Source organism: Aphelocoma coerulescens, chromosome 1 (genome assembly GCF_041296385.1).
Source record: "Aphelocoma coerulescens isolate FSJ_1873_10779 chromosome 1, UR_Acoe_1.0, whole genome shotgun sequence".
Taxonomy (NCBI): domain Eukaryota; kingdom Metazoa; phylum Chordata; class Aves; order Passeriformes; family Corvidae; genus Aphelocoma; species Aphelocoma coerulescens.
In genome coordinates this window covers 2456401-2479123 of record NC_091013.1, presented here as the reverse complement: position 1 = coordinate 2479123, position 22723 = coordinate 2456401, and the positions used below count along the sequence as shown (strand labels likewise).

The 22723-nt window shown below is 44.6% G+C and overlaps 1 protein-coding gene across 1 annotated transcript in view; it reads right to left on the bottom strand.

Annotated features, from left to right (window-relative positions):
• The window catches only part of SIM2 (SIM bHLH transcription factor 2), a 54485-nt gene that overhangs the window by 5432 nt on the left and 26330 nt on the right, over positions 1 to 22723 (bottom strand). The window contains exons 5-10 of the mRNA XM_069010384.1: positions 20124 to 20209; positions 17152 to 17351; positions 13621 to 13727; positions 7136 to 7283; positions 5912 to 6080; positions 4724 to 5135 (exon numbers count right to left, since the gene is read on the bottom strand). Of these exons, the coding sequence (XP_068866485.1) occupies positions 4724 to 5135; positions 5912 to 6080; positions 7136 to 7283; positions 13621 to 13727; positions 17152 to 17351; positions 20124 to 20209 (1122 nt within the window). The remainder of the gene's footprint in view (positions 1 to 4723; positions 5136 to 5911; positions 6081 to 7135; positions 7284 to 13620; positions 13728 to 17151; positions 17352 to 20123; positions 20210 to 22723) is intronic.

Here is a 22723-nt window from a genome sequence, read left to right as displayed (position 1 = left end):
TCTCAGGTTAGACCCAAACTCTTGTTTTGTGTGAGGTTCACTGGAAGCTGTGGCCACTTAAGTGCCTTTCTTTAAATGGATTTTCTGTTTTTCTAACAATTTTTATTCAACATCTTAAAAGTTTTGGAGCTCCCCTCTATTGGTTGCTGATGTAACTGGGTCCATTAATAATTAAATATTCCCTGTGCTGTAATAGACTGGCAAAGCCTTCATGGATAACAGAGGAAGCAGAAATAGCTCAATTGTTACCTTTTTTTTTAATATACATATGCAGAGCTCCATTAATTTCAGCACCACGTAATTGACACCAGAATTTAAACAGGAATCTGGTTCCAATTTCTTCTTCACCCTCCTAGAAACAATAACCTTTCAAGTTATTCTTTTCCATTTCTATGTATATATTTTGTCCCAGGAAGCAGAAGCTGAAGGAAGCTGAGTTCTCATCAGCTGTTGAAAAATGGCCCTTTCAGATCCCAAATCCAGCCAGGGTTCAGCCACGTCCTTGAGAATAGCTTGGAAATTTTACTGGTGTAGTTCCCTGCTCTGATTTGAACTCCACATTTGGTGTTTTTCCTGTGAAATAAATATAGATGCTGAGAGCTACTGAAATATAAATAATATGGTTGAATGATCAGGTGTTCTGGGTTTAAGATGTCCACAGGAGGGATGGGTTTGTCCTCCTGCAATGTGAAGTGCTTTCATTTTAGGGCTTTTCTCTAATCCCTGAACAAAATATTGTCCTTTTCCATATTTAGAGCCCAAGAGAACCTGGAAGAAGCTGAAGCATCACAGCCACCACTTGGCCTCTGCCCTGTCACCTTTAATTTTGTAATCCCAAATCCTGCTGGGCTGAGCATGAACCATCAGGTTGTAAATCACAGATCTCAGAATGTTTTGGGTTGGAAGGGACCTCAAAGCCCATCCAGTGCCACCCCATGCCATGGGCAGGGACACCTTCCACTGTCCCAGGCTGCTCCAAGCCCCAATGTCCAGCCTGGCCTTGGGCACTGCCAGGGATCCAGGGGCAGCCCCAGCTGCTCTGGGCACCCTGTGCCAGGGCCTGCCCACCCTGTGGGTAAAAAATTCCCTCCCAATCTCTAATCTGACCCTGCCCTCTGTCAGTTTAAAACCCTCTTCCCTTGTGCTGTCACTCTCTGCCCCTATAAAAAGTCCCTCTCCCTCCTGTTTATCCTCTGTGTCAAACAAGGCAAAGATAGAAGAGGTCTGAATACAACCCCTGCCCATGAAAAGAGATTTTTTAGATTCTCTCAGTCTCTGTGCTGTGTCCTGGTCTGAACCCTAATTTCAAATCATCCAAGGCATGGGCTGATTGTTCTCTGTTATTCTCCCTCCAGAAACAAAGGTGAGACAAAATAATCTCCCAGACCTCTTTGTCTCCAGTGGAATCCCCTTTGCAAAATGTCATTTATTTCTTCCAGCAGGGACTGGCTAAACCTGGGGAGGTTTTTTTTCATAGATTTTCTCCGTCTTTTCCCTCATTTCCTGAGCTTTTATGATTAGTGCCACAAAGCTTCACACAGGTAGTTCAGAAGGGCCAACAGCACCAAGGGGCAAGTGGGTCCTGTGGTGCCCACAGCAGAAGTATCTCTATTCCAGGGTACAAAGGAAACTTCTGACTAAGAATACAGTTGCCTTCACTCAAATGATTTTTTTTTTTTTTTTGATGACTAGGCCAGCTGGGAAAAAGTGGAAGAAGCTTCAAAACCAGATCCTGAAGCAGAAACATCTGATTTGCAGGCAGTTCTATCTGCTACGTGCTTCTTCAGAGCTTTGATGGCTTGGCACCATCATCCTCCAATCTCTGATCTCTCCAAAAGGAGCTATTTTCCATGGAGAAAAATGTCTTTGGCCCACGGCATTTTTGGCAGATGCTGCCGTGGATGTGATGTGGAATGGCCCTCGCATCCAACCCGGCTGCCAGATGTCATATTTGGCATTGCCTTTGGATCGAAGATGATGATGCTAAGCAGATCCTCCCTGCTTTGAAGCTCCCTGGCTGTCAGTTCTCCAGTGAGCCACTGGAAAAAAGCAGCAGTTGACAACCTAAGGGAGATCAGATGCGATTCCCAGCAAAAGAAACATCATTTCCAAAGGTTCAGAATTCAGCAGAAGTGCAACAGTGCTGACTCCACTTGAGGAGGAAATGAGGCTGCAAAAATTGGATGTAAATCCTGTCTGTAGGAGATGCTCTGTTTTCCTTTCCCTTTTTGCCATCATCTCTGACCAGCCCTGAGTTTGGCCATATTTTTTCCTCCTAAATAATGGAACTCAAAGTGCTTCTGCAGAGAACTGATTGTAGCAAGCCAGCTTTCATCAAATGCCCAATAGAGATCCATAATTAATATCCATGAAAATGCATCAAACCACTCAAAAGAGAACCCACATATCCCAACTCCAGCAGCTAAACCTTCAATAGAAGCAGAATCAGAAATGAGAACTGCTGGTACTGCAGCTCTGTTTTCCTCCTGAAGAGGAAATGGTGATGTGGAAAGAGATTGAAAAATAGCAGCAGTTTCTTGCAGGTATTTTATTGTGATTTTAATTTTTTACCCTATTCCTGCACACTTAACTGGGGATATGCAGGATTTACTTCAGTCTTTACCCTATCCTCAAAAGATGTGGGGTTGCTTTTTGGTTTTTGTTTTTTCTTTTTTTTCCCCCCCCAGCATCTTTAGAAAGGACAAAACCATTTCCTATTTTTGGTCTAAAACTCCTCCTTTTCCCCCACAGCCCACAACAGCAACCAAAGGAAGCAGCAAATTAGAGGAGCACAAGCTGAGGAAAAGCATTTAACCTGCTCTAGGCTTCACTCTTGCTCATTTTCCACCTAAACACAGAAAAGTGAAATAAAAAGCTGCTGTCAGTGAGGTAAGGTCCATCATGGGTGAGGTCAAACCATCCTGTGAAGGACAAAACCCTGGGCAGAAATTACTTGCTGCTCTGTGGGAAGTTTGATACCTGATATCTGATTTTTTGATATCTGATCCAAATATTTTGATATCTGAGCAAATCTGAAATTTGATATCTGATACCATCTTCTGTCTGATGGAGCAAGCTTTCAATGTCTTTATATTTTAATATATTTTTATTTTAATATTCCCTTTGAGTCTTGGATATCCATGCCCATAAGTGAATAAATGATTCTGGTACCCAAGAGCCTACCTTTTTTATTTTGAATTTCCACTACTGCCTCCTCCATTCCAAGAGAGGAGGGTTTCTATCTGACATCAGTTCTTCTCAGTGATTTTTAATTAATGAAAATTATGTATGTAGAGAGATGTAGATGAGATCCAAGGATTGGCTCTGGGTTGGCAAGGGATCAACAGGAGTGCTGCTTAAAGGAGTTTAGTGAAGGGTTTCCTGCGAGTTCTGTAGCAGCTGATCTGAATTCTGCACTTGTTGATGTTCTCTGACACTTTCAGATACACTTTAAATTACAAAAAACCCTATATTTAGTATGAATAAACTAGGATGTGGTGGGGTTTTCTATTTTTTTTGCATATTTTTGGAACAGGTTTTTGTACAAACCTCAGTTTCTGAAAGTAAGGTGGGGAAGAGGAGGGAAATCCAGACCAACCAAGGCTGTTTTTGCTAAAATCAGCAGCAACCTGAAATCTCAGCAGCATTTTCAAGGCTCATTCATGAGAGCAGTTAAATTCAGATTTGTGTTTGACTTGAAGGGGAAGCTGGATCAGGGGAGTAATTAATGCTATTAACTGAGTTAAAGATATGCTCGACACCCTCCCAAAATAGCCTGAATTGCCAGAGTCTGGTTTGTCCAAATATTTTTGTTTCTTTAGCTGATTTACTTTGTTCCTTGCCCATCACAACTTGATTCTGGTTTCATTTTCGAGTTGGGGCAGCTGTGAGACCAGGAGTGTTTATAATGAGAGATCAGTCTCTGCCAAAACCACTGCAATAATCCCTGTTCTGCTTGAATACAGGGGAAATAAATGGGTTGGACAAGATGATCTCCAGAAGTCCCTTCCAGCCCTAATTATTCCATGATTCTGTGATTAGAGGGTATTTTGAGCATCTTTACATCTGGTTATTTTACGATTTTTCAAGGTTATTTCTTATAGGTTTGCACCTCAGAGAAGTCAATGCCTACCTTCAAAGCATTTCTATCCCTGACATCTGTACAGGGAAATAATGCAGGTGATGGGAGACATTTTCAACTTCATAATTATTACCAAGTGAAGCAGAATTATTGCTCTGTAAGGTAAAGACATTCGGAGTGGCTTCATGCTGAGGAGAGGACAACCTTCAATTTTTCTGGAAGTAGATGGTGCTTATTTTAATTTCTGTATTAAAATTATCAAAAATTATTCTGGAGCTGAAGTACATTTTGTTTCAACCTGACTTCAGCCATGACTTACCTGAGGAATTCCACTTGAATAACTCTGAGAGTGCAAAACATGAGGGTAAATTGTGCCCGTATTGAAGGAGGAGGTCTCACTGTGCTGCTCTAAAAGTGATTCTGGTGAGTGCATTTTTGCAACTGACACTTCGATAATATTCCCAATCAAGTGCTGATGGCAATGGGAAGAAGGAACATGGGAATCCCATAAATATCATGCTTGTTACACTTCACTGCCTCTGCTCTCCTGTGCTCCCTAAACCCATTTTCAAACCACAAACACAAATCCTCCCCAGCCACCGCGCGGCCGAGCTTTTCCTCTTTGCTCAGAGCAACACCCACCTTCATAACTCTGAGCAAGGTTGTGCCTGATGATGTTCACTGGCTGCTCAGGAAGGGTTTTGGATGGTGACTGGCTGCTGGGAACCAGGGAGTTGGCATAGTGCCACTGGCACTCGCCGTTGGTCTGCAGCGCGCCCAGGAAGAACCGCGCCACCTCGCAGGGTGCCCCTTGGGCCTGCCCAAACTTTGCAGGCAGCATTTGCTTCTTGCCACCAAAGACATGGGAATCCACAGGGAAGTGTCCATAGTGGTAGGAGAAGGGCAGGCTGTAGGGAGGGGCGTACAAGAGTTCGCTGTTTTCTGAATGGAAGTTCTGTTCCTGAATGGCGGCGGCGGCGCTGGCGGCGGGGCTGGAGCGCCAGCTCCCCACCTGGCTGCATTCCAGTTTGTCTGCTTGAAATGAGCTGTATTGCTGGGGGAAAGGGGGAAAAAAGCAGGGGAAGAGAGTTAAAGGAGGCACTTTAATAGGGAACTACAGAACATATTGGACAGGCACCCTGAGCTGGGCCTCGCTGGCTCAGGGGACGGACTGAGCGGTGCGGGTAAAGTTCCTCTCGACACAGCTTGGCCTTCACGTGGGAACAAAAAATCTGCTTTGGTTTGATAATTTTGGCAGTTCCATTTTACAGAAGCACAGGATTAAGGTTGGAAAAGCTCTCCCAACCCATGGAGGCCAGGCTGTGCCCGATGCCCACCTTGTCCCCAGCCCAGAGCACTGAGTGCCACCTCCAGCCCTTCCTGGGACACCTCCAGGGATGGGCACTCCAAACCTCCCTGGGCAGCCCCTGCCAAGGCCTGACCACCCTTTCCAGGAAAAAATTCCTCCTGACATCAAGAACTCCACACACCAACAGTGAATGACACACATCCTACACCAGCACAAATTTTCAGAGCACAATTCCAAGTACAGGATTTTCTTCTTTTTGCCAAGAAAGGACTTTGTGGTTAAAGTGCTTTACACACTCCATATGCCAAAAGTTTTACATCACTTACCAGAGCTGGTTTGTGCTACCTGTACTTTCCACCCCAGAACCAAAAAGGTCTAATTTTACCCTGCTTTATGAGGGATTTCCTGGGGCAGACAATCCTATAGTTTGTTTTATAGTAAATCCAGTCCTGGATTACCTCTACAATGTCCCAAGCACTCTGTGAGAACAACTGGAAATCAAATATCGCTGGAAAATTTACCTGTGGTGGGTAAGGTGTTGTTCTGAGTTTTGCCTTCATTTTATTACTTTTGGGTTTTACTATTTTCCTTGTTTCCTGCGAGGTAGGTACTGAGTTTCTGCATGAAAACTGTGACTTGGAAATGGTAACCTGGTCCAGTGACAACTGAAGTTCCTTGTACTCAATATCTCTGCAAAAGAACAGCCCACGAAATTATACAGAAAAATCGAAAATAGTTCCTGTAAAAATAGGTGTTAGCCTTCACAATGCTTTAATTTTCACTCTTCCAAGATTTTCTCTGAGTCTGGGGATGTCAGGAGGCAGAGAATCTTATGGGGGGACCCCATTCCCACGCAAGTCTATCAAAAAATTCCACTGGGAATCACATTAATGCCTTTGGATGAAGTGTCCCCACTCTCTGAGCCTGAGCTCTATCATGTTCCCTCAGCCATCCGTGGCTCCCTGTGGTTTGGAATCATGGAAAGACAGAGATCATTTAATCTGTCTCCAGCTCGATCAGGAATTGGTTTCTGCCCTGGTTCTCACAATAAACCCCGAGGAAAGGAAAAGGAACAATGTTCCTCTCCTTGTAACTAAACCACACAAGCTGCAGTGTTGGTTTTGATCAAAAGAGACCTTCAAGCTCTTCCAGTCCCACCATCACCCAGCAGCACCAGCAGCACCCCAAAGCCTGTCCCCAAGGGCCACATCCAGACTCCTCCTGAGCACTCCCAGAGACAGTGACTGCACCACTCCCTGGGCAGCTCATCCCAAGGCCTCACCACTCTGGCAGGGAAAAATTGTTTCCAATCTCCAACCTGAGCCTCCCCTGGTGCCATTTGAGGCCATTTCCTCTCCTCCTTTCCCTTGGGACACGGCAGCAGAGCCCGACCCCCCCTCACTGCCCCTCCTGGCAGGGACTTGTGGGGAGCAGTGAGGTCCCCCCTGAGCCTCCTCTGCTCCAGGCTGAGCCCCTTTCCCAGCTCCCTCAGAAGACGTTTCCCAGACCCTTCACCAGCTCCACTGCCCTTCCCTGGACAAGATGAGGATTTATATAATAATGATGATAATTGATATAATAATGTTTTCTCTCAGCTAAAGAGGTGGGATCATATGAACAGAGAAAGCTGCAACACGCGAGCACAGAACGACGCTGGAAGACGCCAGCAAAGAAAACTTGGTGGATTTCATCATTAATGACTCAATTAGTGATAACAGGTAATGGTACAAAGTATTTGGACTTACGTAAGGACATAATTGACACTCACTATGCAGTGAGGCCGTGACGAACGGCTGTTGTGCACGATCGTGGCGTAGCTCTGCACCCACACCCAGCCTCCCTGCTTGGACAGCAGCCGGTAGTACTTGGTGGTCACTTGGCCTTTCACCAGCACTGTGAACACAAGAAAAAGAAAATTTTTTAAAATTTCACATTTTTTTGGACTTATGACCACTTCCTGGAGAGGTTTGTTTGCACGTCAAGGACTTTTCTCGCTCACAGAATCACAGAATTAACTAGGCTGGAAAAAACCTTTGAGATGATTGAGTCCAACCTATGTCCTAACACCTTCCTTCCCTTTCCTGAAATCTCCTCCTCCCACCAAACTTTAAATAACCCCACTGCAGAATTATCTATCCTGCCCCTTTATGTTTCATAACATCACATTATTATTGATACCAAATATGTCAAAAACTCGTACATTTTGTCTTCCTTCTTCTCTGGGTCACCTATGGCCACCTTCTTCACAAAAACTGCTTTAAAATTTCTAATTGCAAAAGAAAAGCTCAAGGCAGCAAAAGTATTTTGAAGTGGACACGACTCTTTTGAAAGGATGAGAGGAAATGGCCTTGAATTGCACCAGGGGAAGGGCAGATTGGAGATAATAAAAAAAGTTTTCCCTGCCAGAGGCCTTGGGATGAGCTGCCCAGGGAGTGGTGCAGTCACTGTCTCTGGGAGTGCTCAGGAGGAGTCTGGATGTGGCCCTTGGGGACAGGCTTTGGGGTGCTGCTGGTGCTGCTGGGGTGGCACTGGGTGATCCTGGAGGGCTCTTCCAACCTGGATGTTTCTGTGATTTTGAGATTTTTTTCCAGATTATTTGGAAACACTTCCCTCATAGCTTGACAGATCATCATGTATTTTGTAATGTATTTTATTCTGTGATGAATTTTTCCCTCTGTAAGCTCTACCTCATGAAGGTTGATTTAAAAGGGTAAAATTAAAACTCTCTTTGGTTGTGAAGCACCCAAACAAAGACAAGGACAGAGAGGGGAATCAGATATCTGATAAATTCACCAGACATGTAATCCTCCCTGAGCTATTTTGGATCCTCTGTGAACAAGGATGTTTTGGCAGGAGGTTATGCTGTAACAGGAGTTGTGCAGCATCTCTAAATATTTAATCCAGCCACAAATATTTCTGGTTCAGTGCCAGGCCTTTATCTCAGGATTCACTAGAAGATAATGCCCAGGCTTTGAAGCTGGCTCTTCTCTTGTGTGGCCTTGGATCACTCCTCTGGGAAACTCCATCTTCTTACTCTCCTATGCAGTTATTTATTGTAAATTAGGAAATCATGGACTGAGCTCGCTGTACAAATTATGTTCAAAAAAAGTGAGCAATGGCAGAAATTCCTTTATATAAATGCGGTTAAGAAATGGAATCTAAACCTGCTCTCTGTCAGTTTAAAACCACTCCCCTTGTCCTGTCACTTTTTGCCCATATAAACAGTCCCTTTTATCCATCCCCTTATGGTACTGGAAGACTCAGTGAAGTGTCCCCAAAGTCTGGAGCACATGGACCCCCTCTCTGAACTGCTTCCTCTCCTATCCATTGCACATCCCAGCATATTTAAACTTCCCTTCAAATCCAGTTTATCTCCCAAAGAAAATCAGGCTCTTATGAAATGGACAGGTCTTTCTGGAAGTGTCAATTCTTCCGTTTTAGGATGAGGTGCCTGTTTGTTCCGAAGGCAACAAAATGAACAAAAACATCTACAGCTGTCTGCAGCTCCAACCTCTGCTCCCTGTGACCTGACAGCACCCAGGGAGCGGCTGGAGCTGGGCCAGGGCAGGCTCAGGCTGCAGAGCAGGGAAAGGTTCTTCCCCCAGAGGCTGCTGGGCACTGCCCAGGCTCCCCAGGGAATGGGCACGGCCCCGAGGCTGCCAGAGCTCCAGGAGCGTTTGGACAGCGCTGCCAGGGATGCCCAGGGTGGGATTGCTGGGGGGTCTGGGCAGGGCCAGGGCTTGGGATGAATGATCCCTGTGGGTCTCTTCCCACTCAGGATATTCCATCATTCCATGATCCTGCAGAACATCAAAAAACCCACCCTCCATGTCACCAAGCCACTGCTGTTTGGGGTTTGAGATCCCTCTTAGATGTCAGCTTTTTGCCTCCTCCTTGCTGGTGTCCCATTTCACTCCTACATTTCTACATGGAGTTCCCTATGGGATGAGGGTGTGCAGATGTAGATACATTAAAGACAACCATGAGGAGTGTGTGTGTAAATAAGTAAAAACACCTACAAATATAAAACCATTTGTATTTTTTAAGTGTAATTTATCGCTGCAAGTTGAAAGTCTTGGAGGGGCTATGCAAAGATTCAGTCTGACAACGTCAAATAAGCCTGTTCTAAAAATTTTTGTTAATAATCAGCTCTATTTTTTTACCATTTTTACTATTCTTTGGTGCTCTATAATTGTGGATGGTGCCCTGTAGTTGTGCTGCCCCATCCCTGAAAGTCTCCCAGGCCAGGTTGGATGGGGCTTGGAGCAGCCTGGGATGGTGGAAGGTGTCCCTGCCCATGGCAGGGGTTTGGAATGAGATGATCTTCAATATCCCAAACCATTCCGTGGTTCTATGATTTGGTGATCCATTCTAAAATCCAAATGGTCCCGTTCCAGGAAATGATCCTTACATTTTAGCACAGGCCATGTAACAGGTAATTTTTGGAATGTGGTCTGGGTTTTTCAGAACTAAGTCTTTGTGCTGGTTTAATGAGAACATTTTCCTTAAGTTCAAAATGCTTTGCTACACTCAGTCTTCCGAAAGAGAAATTAATGCTGTCATGGCTCACTAACTCTAACAAAGTTCTTCCGTGTGCTTTGGGACTAGTTTTGGCTTTCATCCTCTCTCACTGATTTTTTTTAAATCCCTGTTTTAGCTCTGCAGTTAAGACAGTGTTTGAAAAGATGTGAAAACCACTGAGGGCTACAGCGTTCAGCTTTCTTTCCTAATTATATGGATTAACCAATATTTCTCCAGGGATGGGGGAGGACTCCGTGTATCCTGCTTTTTTAGCAATCTGGGGGAAGTCTGACTTTGGCTAAGGGACAGTAACTGAGACAGTAAGTGAGGTCAGCTTCCATCTGGCTCTGTGCTCAACTGCCCTGTTTGATGCTGAAAAGGAAACCTTAGGAATGGGAGTGAGGCAAATTCACCACCCAGACAATCTGTGCAGGCTCAGACTTCGTGGTGGCCTCTGCTGCAGTCCAAGGGGGAGGATTCTGTGGCTTTAGCCCTGGCCCTTGGATGTGCCCTTTGGAAGTGGGTGTTCCAGTGTTGTGGCTCGCTGCTGGTTTCCAGCAGGGAAGCTGGAAAAGGCGCTGGGCTGTCAGACAGGACTATTTCAAAAGGTTCCACCAGGCTCCCGGGCATGTGGCTGGGAGTTCCCAGTCTGCACTGAAGGATACCACTCCAAGAAATGGATTTCTTGGTTCCACACTGGCAGCAGATCCCGTTTTAGCTGCCCTGGTGTGTCATGGGCCCAGCCCCTGGGCAGGGCACGGTGCCCAGCAGACGCTTTTTTTTTTTGACCTTCTTAAATCTGGTGCTGCTCTGCCAGAAGGTTTGAGTGCTGGGGAGGCAGAGGCAGACCCAACACCAGAGATGGTGGAACTGTGCTTTGCTATAAAATAAGCCCCATAAATACACAGGGTGACTTCCAGGGAGCAGGAGGAAGGTTTGATGGGAACTCCAGCTAGGCTGGGCCAAGGCACAGAGGGCTGAATCCTGTTAAAGTTCCTGTGGGAAGAGCAGGGATGTTGCAACACGTGGGATGCACAAAATCCCCCTCACAATGGCACAAACGAAGGGATTTCTCTGAGGGCACAAAGATATTTTGTCTGTTCTGGAACAGCCTCTCCTGTCCTGCAGTTTAGAATGCAGGATCCTTGGGCAGGGCCTCCTTATTTGTGTGGCCACTTTTCAGGGCAAACACTGTGTGTATTAATGGAGCTCTAGAAATAAATATCACCGGTTCAAATGCCAGAAGTGTTTTCCTGGAGCTGGAAGCCAATCAAATGTTTCAAGCAGGAAACTCTCTTTGCTGCCAGTACACCTTAGGCAAATATCCACATCTACATTTCCCCCCCAGCTTGATGTTCTTGTTATACCCCTCCCAGCTTGTTCCCCTCACTGTTTCCTTTGTTTTATTCTCTGTGCTACCTCACTCAGAGTTCAGCTGCTGCAGGTCTTCAGTTTGGGACTTTTTTTTTGCTCTTCAAAAAAGCAAATGGTTATCCTAGTTTAGGGTTGCTTATATTTTTTTTCCCCTTAATACCCTTATTAGGTGTAAGCTGTTTCTCTTTGGATTTCAGCATCAGGTGACACTTCATCATCCGATTGCTTTACAGAATGGTACAACAAACCTGCCAGCCTTTTACTGTTCATGTTCCTCAGACATTTGCTGGTGGATGCTGGGGGAGCTCTCACGGTGCTCCCCAGAGGGTCTTTGTGCACTTTACATCTGGTTTAATAATTCCTATTACTTGGTATTCCAACCATGACCCTGCACTGTTCCCACTGTTGCCCAAGCATTACTCATTATTCTGTGCTTCTTGGGATTTATCTGCTTTCATAAATTCCTATGCATGGCTCACATTTTTTCTTCTGTTTTTAAAGTTTACAGTAATTTATCTTTAATCTACAGAACTGCTCTTGGTATCCTATTTGGATGAGGGCTTTTTTCCCTCGTGGAAGGATGTGGTGGGTAATTCAGTGAACATGATTTGTCTCTTCATTTAGAACTCCAGTGGTACATGGATCAAACTGGCAGCCACAGAATTATCCATCCTGCTGCTCTAAAATGGAAAACTGTTTTCCAGAGGTGATTGTGGCTCTAGTGGCATAATCTCTGTGCTGGTTGATGAAGGTATTTCAAATAGTCTGGTGGAAATACTGAGTTTATTTTGTCCCATCCAGATGCTGATGTCACCACTACAAAGAGGGTGCCCCTGACAGGATATTCCACGTGCCCTGGTCATTCTTTCTTCCAGATCTCAGTGGCCCAGAGTATTCAGAGATGTTTTGGTAAATCTGAACTTGCTGTAAAGATCAGCTTTTGCTTTCCCAGGTGTAGCATACCCTGGCACCGGTGGAATTCAGCACTTGGAATTTCAGCTCGGACTTGCCAAACACAGCTACAACCTCCTTGATATTCCAGGTCCTCATGAATAGCACACACTAATGGGAAGAAGGAAGCCTAAAAGAAGGATTTGACTCTGGCTGCTTCCAGCCTACAGGAGCAATCTGGAAAAAAAATTCCCTGACATTGGTTTTTGGATGTCATCTTTGCCTCGTATGGGTTGCAGCAAACGGAGCCAAATCCAGAGTTCAGCCATTCCCTCAATTTGCTTTTCAAATTAATGTGCTACTGAATGAACTCCTTCCCAGATCCAGATGTTTGAAGATATGATTAGTGACTCTGTTGGAAGATGGGAAATTATTAAATGTGTCATTTTTTTCCTGACAATCCATTCTCCGAACCTCATCCACATGCTATTAATGAATGTCCCTCTGAGGAGTTTTTGGGATTGCATTCCCTTCAAACACGGGATGATTATTACAAACATATTTCAGAGGAATGCAGAGCTGCTGTGTAGTTTTTGTTTTAACAGCAGAGGTTCGTAAAGTTCAGATATTCCCCCTCTCACTCACTTGATCTTTTGGTTTTCTTTTCTTTCAAGAGATCACAAGCCAGAATCAACTCCAAATTTTCAAAATAGCCTGGATCCCCTAAGATAAAACTGGCCAGATAAGTTGGTTTGGGTGGGTTTTCTTTTCAGAAGCACAGCATATTGAGTATCCAGCTTATTTATACAATTAATGGTTTCCTAAAGTGATAGCCAAGAACTTTCGAAAATCTGTCTCTAGTCAAGATTTGGAAAGGATTTTTTCTGCTTTCCAGCATGGTGCTTGTTGCCTGCAAAACTTCTCACTGTACCCAACATATTTCCTAGGATCACAGAATGGTTTGGGTTGGAAGAGACCTTAAAAATCATCCAGTGCCACCTCCTGCCATGGCAGGGACACCTCCCACTGTGCCAGGCTGCTCCAAGCCCCAGTGTCCAGCCTGGCCTTGGGCACTGCCAGGGATCCAGGGGCAGCCCCAGCTGCTCTGGGCACCCTGTGCCAGGGCCTGCCCACCCTCCCAGGGAACAATTCCTGCCCAATCTCCCATCCAGCCCTGCCCTCTGGCACTGGGAAGCCATTCCCTGGCTCCTGGCCCTCCAGCCCTTGGCAATTGTCTCTCTCCAGCTTTCCTGCAGCTCCTTCAGGCCCTGCAAGGCCACCCTGAGCTCACCCCAAAGCTTCTCCTCTCCAGGCTGAACAATCCCAGCTCTGGCAGCCTTTCCTCCCAGCAGAGCTGCTCCATCCCTCTGCTCATCCTGGAGCCTCCTCTGGCCTCTCTCCAGCAGCTCCACGTCCCCCCTGTGCCTCCAGCCCAGGTACTTACACAGATGGTGAGCGTATCGCAGGTGGAAAACGTCACAGCCGTGGACGTGGTGGTAGAGGGTTTTTTCTATCAGATCCTGGGGTTCATATCCAGTTAATTCCGTGACCCTGGAAAAGGAAGAATGTGTAATAAACAAAATCTCTAGGAATATTCAGTTTCATGAACCTAACATTTGATTGTGCCAACAAATCAGGTGCCTGGAAGCTGCGGGATGAAATGTTAGTTTTGGAAACAGAAACCTCACCTTTACAAGAAAATAAACCCTTTCAGCCCAGCCAAAGCAAGGTGCAGCTTTTCCCTGGTACACCCAGGCAGGAAAAAGAGCTCTTTTACTGATTTCCACCTTGGGCTTTTGCCACTGCTGTGCAGGATGCTTCACACAAAGTTCCACTCGAGGAGCTGCTCACAAAACAATAAAACCTCTCTTGTGGGCTGCTGAGACATTTTCATTTTGCAAAGCTACGAGTGTAGAAGGTGTGTTGGGCCACAGGAGCTGTGAGCAGGGCCTGAGAATAAGTTCAGGCTGGTGCCTAACAGGAGTACAAAGCAGGAGCTTATTCCAGCTGAGAACATGGAAAGACAAGGAGGTGTGAAGACCACAGGGTGAGGAAAGGAAAGCTGACGCAAGACTTCCAAAAAAGATCCCAGAAGTAGAAGAATGGAACGAACTGGAAACAGCAGCATCTCTGCAGATGTTAAAGAACCAGATACAGAGGGCAGACTTACATTGGGTCAGACCTGAAGGGTCAAATTTTTATTTCAAAATGGACTTTTGTTTATTTAGTTGAGGAAAAAATAGTCCTTGAAGTACAACGTGCCACTCAGCCAAACTGTGGCTTGTTCACTCAGGGTTGATGGGGTGTTTTGTGCTGTCCTGGGCTTTCTTTGCCTAAAAAAGGCGGAACAGTGAGGAATTCAGTCCCTTAGCAGGTGAGCTGACAGTGAAATTGCCCCTGCCGAGGATCTACTTCTGCAGCAGCAGAAGCACCCGCACATTTCAGTTCCAGGAGTTTTACCTGGGACTAGCTCTAGCCTAGGCCTGTGGAGTGAAATCTTTTATTAAAGTTGGAGTGTCCCAGGGGTTCTCTTGGAGGTTGTCCTCCAGTTCAGATTGAAGGAACCCAGTTTAAATGCCCCAAGCCTCTTCGTGCCATGAGCTGAGAGGGGATGGTCAGCACATGGACTTCCAAAGGATGTTCCTGGTCTGAACTTTCCCACTGGATGCACAGCACCAGGGAATAACACAGGAGTGTCCACAGAAATGGTTAGGGGGTCTCAAGCAACACGTGGCATTGTGGGATTGCAGATAATGTACATTTTGACTAGATTTTTTTAAATTTTGTGACTATTATGCATCCTCTCTACTCATACCCTGACTCTAACCAGCCCTGTGGACCCCACAGAGACCAAAAACTTTTTGCTTGAGAGGGTTGAGGGCTCGGATTCTTCTGAAGGACCACAACATCAAAATGCCTTTGAGTATGTGTTTGTGTTTCTCCTCTGCAGTGTGTGCTCATCCCAAATCCTCACTGAAGCCTATCATGGTCACAAAATACTGGGGGAAGATCCTGCTCAGGTTTCAATTCTCCTTCTGACTTCAGCACACTTAAAACCAGAGTTGCAGCTCCATCCTGCCCCGTTGGTGAGTACAGAAACAGCTCATCCAAACCCAACCAAAGCACCACAAACCCAAGCCAGGGGTTAATTTTCCCAGAGGTGCAGTCTCACTTTGAAGCTGGTGACAAAAAAAAAAAAAACATTATTGACAATTACTAGGACACTGAAATTTTGGAAAGGTTTGACTCTGGAAAAAAACTCAGCTGTTTTACTTCCTTAACATAAAATCAATCCCTCAACCAGTCTGGGCTCTCCAGGTGGTGCTTTGCAGGTGACAGGACACACAGAAGGAAGCAGAACTCGCCCCAGTGATCAATTCTGGCCTCTTGAGGTCTTTAAAGTCTTTGTAATGGCATCACCTGGCAATGAATGCACCACGAAAATCAGAGTGAGCAGCTCACTTTGGAGGGAAGTGACTGGCTCCTTCTTCCAGTGACCTCTGGGAATGAACTCTTGCATGTTTTATGCTGTGTCAGGTGTCTAGAAAGGGATTTTGAACTGCTCCTGCCCATGGCTTTCGTGCTCTCTGCTGTGACTGTTACATCTCAAGATCCATCCCCTTGTATGGAAACCAGAACCAAGCCTGAAACCATTTCTTCCTAACTCCTAATATGCCCCTGTTCTGAGCAAATACAATTTGGTTTGCTCAGCTGGGAGAGCAAAAGGCTTTGGTAAAGCTGAATTCCCCTGCTTGTCCCCGTGTGCGGATGACACCCATCTGCTCCTCGGTAAACAGAGCTCTGCAACAGCTCTGGGTCTACCCCTGCTCCTGTCAACACCTCTGCTTGTTCTGTGGCCTTTGAAGACACTTCTGTCTGCAGGCAGTTCCTCCCAGCCACATCATTTCCTTTTCTCCACATGCAAGGACGTGTTGCTAAACCCCTCGTGCTCCTTTGTAGCCGCTGCGCGAAGCAACGCGTGCCAAAAACTGAGGAAGGGCTCCAGAAACAACGAGTTCTTTGTGTCCCAGCAGCTGATGGAGCCACTGTCTCCTGGGCTGAGCAGGGAGAAAAGCCTCTTCTTGCATGGTTGACTCCACTCTTTTGGGTACAGAGTCTTTGTCACACCTTCACTACATGAATATATTCCCTGCAAATCCAGGGAAATGGGGAATATGGGACACACAGGGGAGGATTTCTGAGGAGTGACCATCTTGTCAATACTTTGTGGTTTTGGGATTTTCCCCTCAAGGTTTGCACTGGGCAAGGTACCATTGTATCCTACAAGGTACCTGCTTCAAAAGCAGAGAAATGAATTTCAGTTCCAGTGCTGTGCTCATCTGAGCTCCATCACCTGAGAGTGGAGACAGGGCTCTCTTTGCTCAGCTGTTTCTCCCAAAATTTTGTTTAAGAAGGTCTTGTCTTCGTGTGTAGTAGCCAATGGAATTAATTTCCATTCTAACAAGCCCATCATTAGTGTTGGTTTCATGCTTAAGGCATTACATTAAAATACAGAACACTCTTTCCTTACTGCTCTGTCAAAAGCTTTCTGGATGACTCCAGCAAGTTGTTTAATCTCAGTATTCCACTTTTAGTCTTGGTTTTTAGGTTGGGTTGGTTGGTTTTGGTTTTTTTTTTTTTGGTACTTCTTCATTCCTTTTGCTGGCTTTGTATGTTTATATCCTGTCAGGTAAAAACATATCACTGCTCCTGTTACCAGTCCTCCCAGCAAAAAGGCTTTAGCTGGCTCTAAAAGTGCAGGTAACTCCAGGTTAAATTGGACAGGCTCTTATTTCTTGGCATTCCAGACAAAGTCTGGTCTATCCAGCTGCCTGAGGGGCTTTGAAGGCTCCCATGGCCTTAGAGCTCCAGATCTATTTTGGACTGCTTGATTTTTTCACGGATGTTTTGACCCGTTCGGAAACCACGGCAGTTTATGTGAGCGCTCAGCTCTGGAGATGAAAGAGCTGCTTACCTGGAATCAAGGAATATCAATTTTAAATCCAAACTGGCTCTGAACATAAACATGTTACTGTGGAGCTTGATCTCAGTGATTGCACTGGGAGGTAAAGATTGACCCACGGCCACCAGCCCAACGATTTGGTAGCAGGAATCATACAGGGACATATCCAGCATGTACTGACGGATCTTCAAGTAGCCGCTGCAGTGGATCACCTGGAAAAAGGGGAAAACACACTCAGAATCTGCTGGAAAAGCCCCAAATCTGCTGCCCACCCAGTCCCAATGAGCTTATAGAGACACCCTCCCCTGTAAGATTAAATTCTGGGTAGTCTGTTGATTGCAGTTAATTTGTAAATGGAGATTAAGACTCGGTAAGTGCAGTTTTGTGTTTGCTGACAGCGTGATTAATCCAGTGTTAAAGCACCTCCTCTCTGGGGACTGTCTAATTGCTTTCTAATTAATACTTTAAGCTCCTTGATACAGATTTCTTGTAGATACAGCCAGAATTCCTGTTCATTGACCAAAAAAAAATCTGGAAGTTGCTTTTATTTAAATGTCCATCTCTCTCCCACATACACTCAGAGAGGAATAAAAACATTTACATTTTAATGAGTTATTATTCCCATGTAAAACAGGCACTTTAAAAACCCCGTGGGTATTGATGCATCACAATGCAATAAAAATTACCTGATGTTTATGCAAATGCACAAGAAATGAGTTTTAAGTTCTCTGCTCAAGTTTAGAGGGTATTTTTTGCCAGGTGACCAAGCCCAGGCTCCCGAGATCAGATTTCGGGATCCCTGTATACAATTGCTGCTCACAGAGGTGATAATGACAGTGTTAGACTGTAAAAATTCAGTGTCAGCTAAAGAGGAGGGGGAAATGTAACCTGGGGACTATTCCAGGCCATGAGATTTATTTAGTGTGTTGCTGGTGCTCAGAAATCATCAGTGCCCCTGCCAATTCTCTGCTCCAAGCAGCAGGAGTATCACATCCTTTATCTTAATTTCTCTGTCTGTTTGGCTTTTAACTGTGTCCTGTGGAAAGGAATTAATTGTCAGTGTATTTAGTGCTTTGAACAACCCACCAAGCATCACCTGTAAATAGGTTCCTCCTGTTTAACCTTCCTTCCTTCCTCCTTTCCAGTCATCCAGTGATTTAAATGTTTAGCAAAAGTACAGTAAGAAGATCTCTCAGCAGATCTCAATTCTCACATCACTTGCTCCATGAGTTTTTCCTGTGCTCCAGCTAATGAGGTGATGTCTTAAAAATTAAGTCCTGACTTTAAGCACAGTCAAAGGGAATAAATTTAGGCCATCTGAAAGAATCCTTTACTTTTCACTGTGCAAACTTCTAATAGTGAGCCAAAGAAAGTGATGCCCCTGATTAACAGTGATAATTGGGAATTTAAAAAACCCAAAAAGCCCCAAAGCCACGCAGAGACACCACGACTGCAAGCTCTGCTCTTTTACCTGATTTCAGATTCAGCTTTGGGACAGAACCATTTTTGCTGGGGAGCAGCTGAGCAAACAGGGTTCAGTGTAATGAAGAATTATCAGTGCAGCCAGGTAGGGAAGAGTGTAAACAGCCAGATCCATGTCTGCACCTTGAGCACATTCCTGCAGAGAGCTCTGCTCCTCTTCCAGGCTTTGCTTTTTGGGTTTTGAATGACTCAAAATGAATCCCCCTCAGAATGAATGTGAATTACCCTCCCTGATGGAGGCAGAGTTGTGCTGGGCAGCTCAATGAGCAGCAAATGCAAAGGTGAAAATAAAAACTGCCTGCAAATCTGAAAATAAAAACTGCCTGCAAATCTGAAAATAAAAACTACCTGAAAAGCTGAAAAAAAAACTACCTGAAAAGCTGAAAATAAAAACTGCCTGCACATCTGAAAAAGAAACTGCCTGCAGATCTGAAAGTAAAAACTGCCTGCAAAGATGAAAATAAAATCTACTGCAAAGCTGAAAGTAAAAGCTACTGCACATCTGAAAATAAAAACTGCCTGCACGTCTGAAAATAAAAACTACTGCACATCTGAAAAAGAAACTGCCTGCAGATCTGAAAGTAAAAGCTACTGCAAAGTTGAAATAAAAACTACCTGCAAATCTGAAGATAAAAACTGCCTGCAAAGATGAAAATAAAATCTACTGCAAAGCTGAAAATAAGAACTACCTGTAAAGATGAAAATAAAAACTGACTGCACATCTGAAAGTGAAAACTACTAAAAGGCTGAAAATAAAAACTACTGCAGATCTGAAAACAAAAACTGCCTGTAAAGATGAAAGTAAAATCTACCTGTAAAGATGAAAATAAAAACTAACTGCATATCTGGAAGTGAAAACTACTGCAAAGTTGAAAAGAAAAACTACCTGCACATCTGAAAATAAAAACTGCCTGTAAAGAGGAAAATAAAAAAATGCCCAAAGAACAGCTGGTATTCCATAACTTCAGTGTTTGCCATGGCTTCTGATTTCATCTCATAAATAAAAAACCCATACAAACTGTAAGGTTTATAAACAGATTTAGTGGTTTAGTACAATTCTACCCCGAGGTGATGGCAATGGCTGCCTTTTTTTAATGTTGAGGCCAAGGAGGTGCCTTATACAGCCGGGTGGGATGTGGAAAATTTCCAGATTCCTGTGTCTGGGTTCCTGCCTCACCTGCCTCCAGTTCCATGGGGGAATAAGACTGAGCTGTGTGCTCTCCTGGCAGCTCCATGGCTGGGCTCCAGAGAATTCCCAGGCTGGGAGAACAGGGACCAAGATGAGGGAATGTGCCCCAAAATTTAGATTTGAATTACTGAGAGGATCTGTGATCAAGTGTGGTATTTTTGGAATATTTTCTGATTCTTTTCATCACAAACTTTGCTCTCAGCTACACATATGTAAAAAAAAAAACCCACAAACCAAACACCTAAATAAATAAGTTTGTTTATTGTCTATCATCATATATTTGAGGGGTGGAAAAGCAGTTTAGATGCATTACCTTGTAGCCACTGCATGTCAGCCCTGCATTCCTCTTGGCCAGGACACACTTCATCCTCAGGAAAAAGGATCTCTCGATTTCATATTCTGAAAGCACAAAGCACACTGCTGATTTATTCCTGAAGGTTTCAAACCTGCCCACAACATTGCCTTGGGTGCTTTGGGCAGAAACAGAAATCAGCCCTTCTCCTTTCCCACTCCATCCCTGCCCTCAGGATTTATTTCACCTTCCTGTTAGGATTCCCTGAGAAACGATTAATGATTCCCTCAGCACGATTAGGTCTCCAAATTTCTGGTTTTACCACCCTTCAAAGGGCAATTCCCTGGTTTCTGAACAGCTGACACCAGTCCCTGTTGGAAAGGGAAGGAAGTGTCCTTTGGAGTGCAGGGAAATGAAGGGAATCTCCAAAATAACAACAGAATGGGAAACAAGGGAATTCAATGGGTTTGGAATAATTTGAGTGCACGTAGCTGGTCATGCCCTGACCTTCTGGGCTCCACTTGCAGTGTCATTCCCTGACTTCCAAAACTACCTTGGGAGGTTGTTTTTAAACAAATATCTTCATGGATAACCTCCAGAAAGGGTTTAAAGTTCATGGGGTTGTTTGCTCAGGTACACACAGAGTTTCTGCTAAGAATTTGAGGCAGGAATATTCTGATAAGAATATGATATTATTATCTGTAGTGTTAATTACTCTCATTAACAGTTCAGGCACCATGAATAATTCTGATTTTTTCCTGAAGGTTGCAGTTTGGCAGAGCTATTTTAGGACAAGAAAGAAAACCCATTTGGTGCACCTGTGAGTAGGAAAATCAGGGAAGCAGAAGGGTTCTCAGCTTTGTCCTAAATCCCCCCAGGGATTCATCCCAATTCCACTGTCATCAGTTGGGATCTTTCTTTAATTTGATTTAACTGCTGAGTTTTACTCCTGATTTTTGTGCCTCCATCACCCAATTCCTGGACACACTGGCAGTGGCTTGAGCCTCACACCCCTGCCTGGATCCAACACATTCTCTATATTAAATTCTGGGTTTAAAGGTCTGAAGACACAACGGCAGAAAAAGGATTCAGCAAGGTGGAAAAAGAAATTCTTCCTGAGCATTTGAATTTCCCTTTTATCTTCCTAATGCAAATTAGATCCCTATGGGGAAAAGCTGGCTCTTGAAGGAGCTGACACAACCACTGCAGAGTTTTAAATACCAACTTCTATGGGTGGGGGGAAGGCACACAGCACAGATTTGCTCATCCCATGAGTCAGGAATGGATCTGGAAGCTGGGAACATCCATGCAATTCATGGCTTCAACAGGAATGACCAAATACCAGCACAGGAGGGACACATCAGGGCACCATCCTGTGCCCTGGGATGGCCCTGCTGGAACAGGGAGCTGGCACCAAACCCCTCACAAAACGACCTGGATGTGCAAGACTGTGAATTAATATCCATTATAAATTAATATTCATATTAACTTCGCCAGTGTGACCCCCCCCATACCCTCAAAAGTAGCAGAAATGGGCAGCAAAGCACAAAAAGAACTAAATTAAATTTGCAAGTGTAAAGCTGATTGAATGGGAAAGAGAGTCCTGGAATCCTGCTGGATGCTGTCACATCCACCAGGACAATGCAGAAGTTAAGATATCAAATTCAGGCTGTACCTGATGCAATTAAGACTCTCCACTCTGATGAGGATGGTGTAGAAAATGGGGTACTTAGAGGTTTAGCAAACAAAGAGGGAGACACTGAATATTCAGAGAGGAGAAACCACAATTAAGTTTTGAAAAAATTAGAAAAAATAACAACATGCAGCATCTAGACTCAGTAATGAAATTATTGATTTCACTGGGGTTCTTTCAAGCAAATGTGTGAGCCCAGAGAGAATCTTGGGCTGTCAAGGAAGGTAAAAGAGGTTTGAAACAGAAAGAAACCCAACAAAGGGCTGCCAGTTCTTAAAGGTCAAGAGATCTCTGGATGTAACCCAGAGACAGGAAAGTCAAGACAGAAAATAATGAAAAATAAAATGTTATGAATGAATCACAAGATAAGAAACTCTGAAGGAAAATAACCTTCTTAATTATTAGAGAATATTCAGCTAAGAAGTGAAGCTTGGCCACTGTATTTAATTAACCAGGAATGTTAACTATCCAAATGCATCACTGGAAGTGATCATTTGATTGAACACCTTTCCTCTGCTAAAAAAAGAAATGCTAAAAATTCTGTGTATAAACTATTCTATTCATCATAGAGAAAAGGTGAAACCAACAGGTTGCAGGCATCAGCTGATGAAGGATGAGGAACAAAATGATACTGGGGAGAGCAGAAAGTCTTACAGAGATATTCCAGCTGGAACTGGGTGATTCTTGTAGGTCACTTCCAGCTCAGCTATTCTGTTCTATTCCATTCTATTCTGTTCAATAATTGTGGATTTCCCATCCCTGGCAGTGTCCAAGGCCAGCTTGGATGGGGTTTGGAGCAGCCTGGGACAGTGGAAGGTGGCCCTGCCATGGCAGGGGTGGCACTGGATGGGCTTTAAGATTCCTTTCAACCCAAACCATTCTGGGGTTCCAGGATTCTGTCTCTCACAAATCCATAACCTCGTGCTGA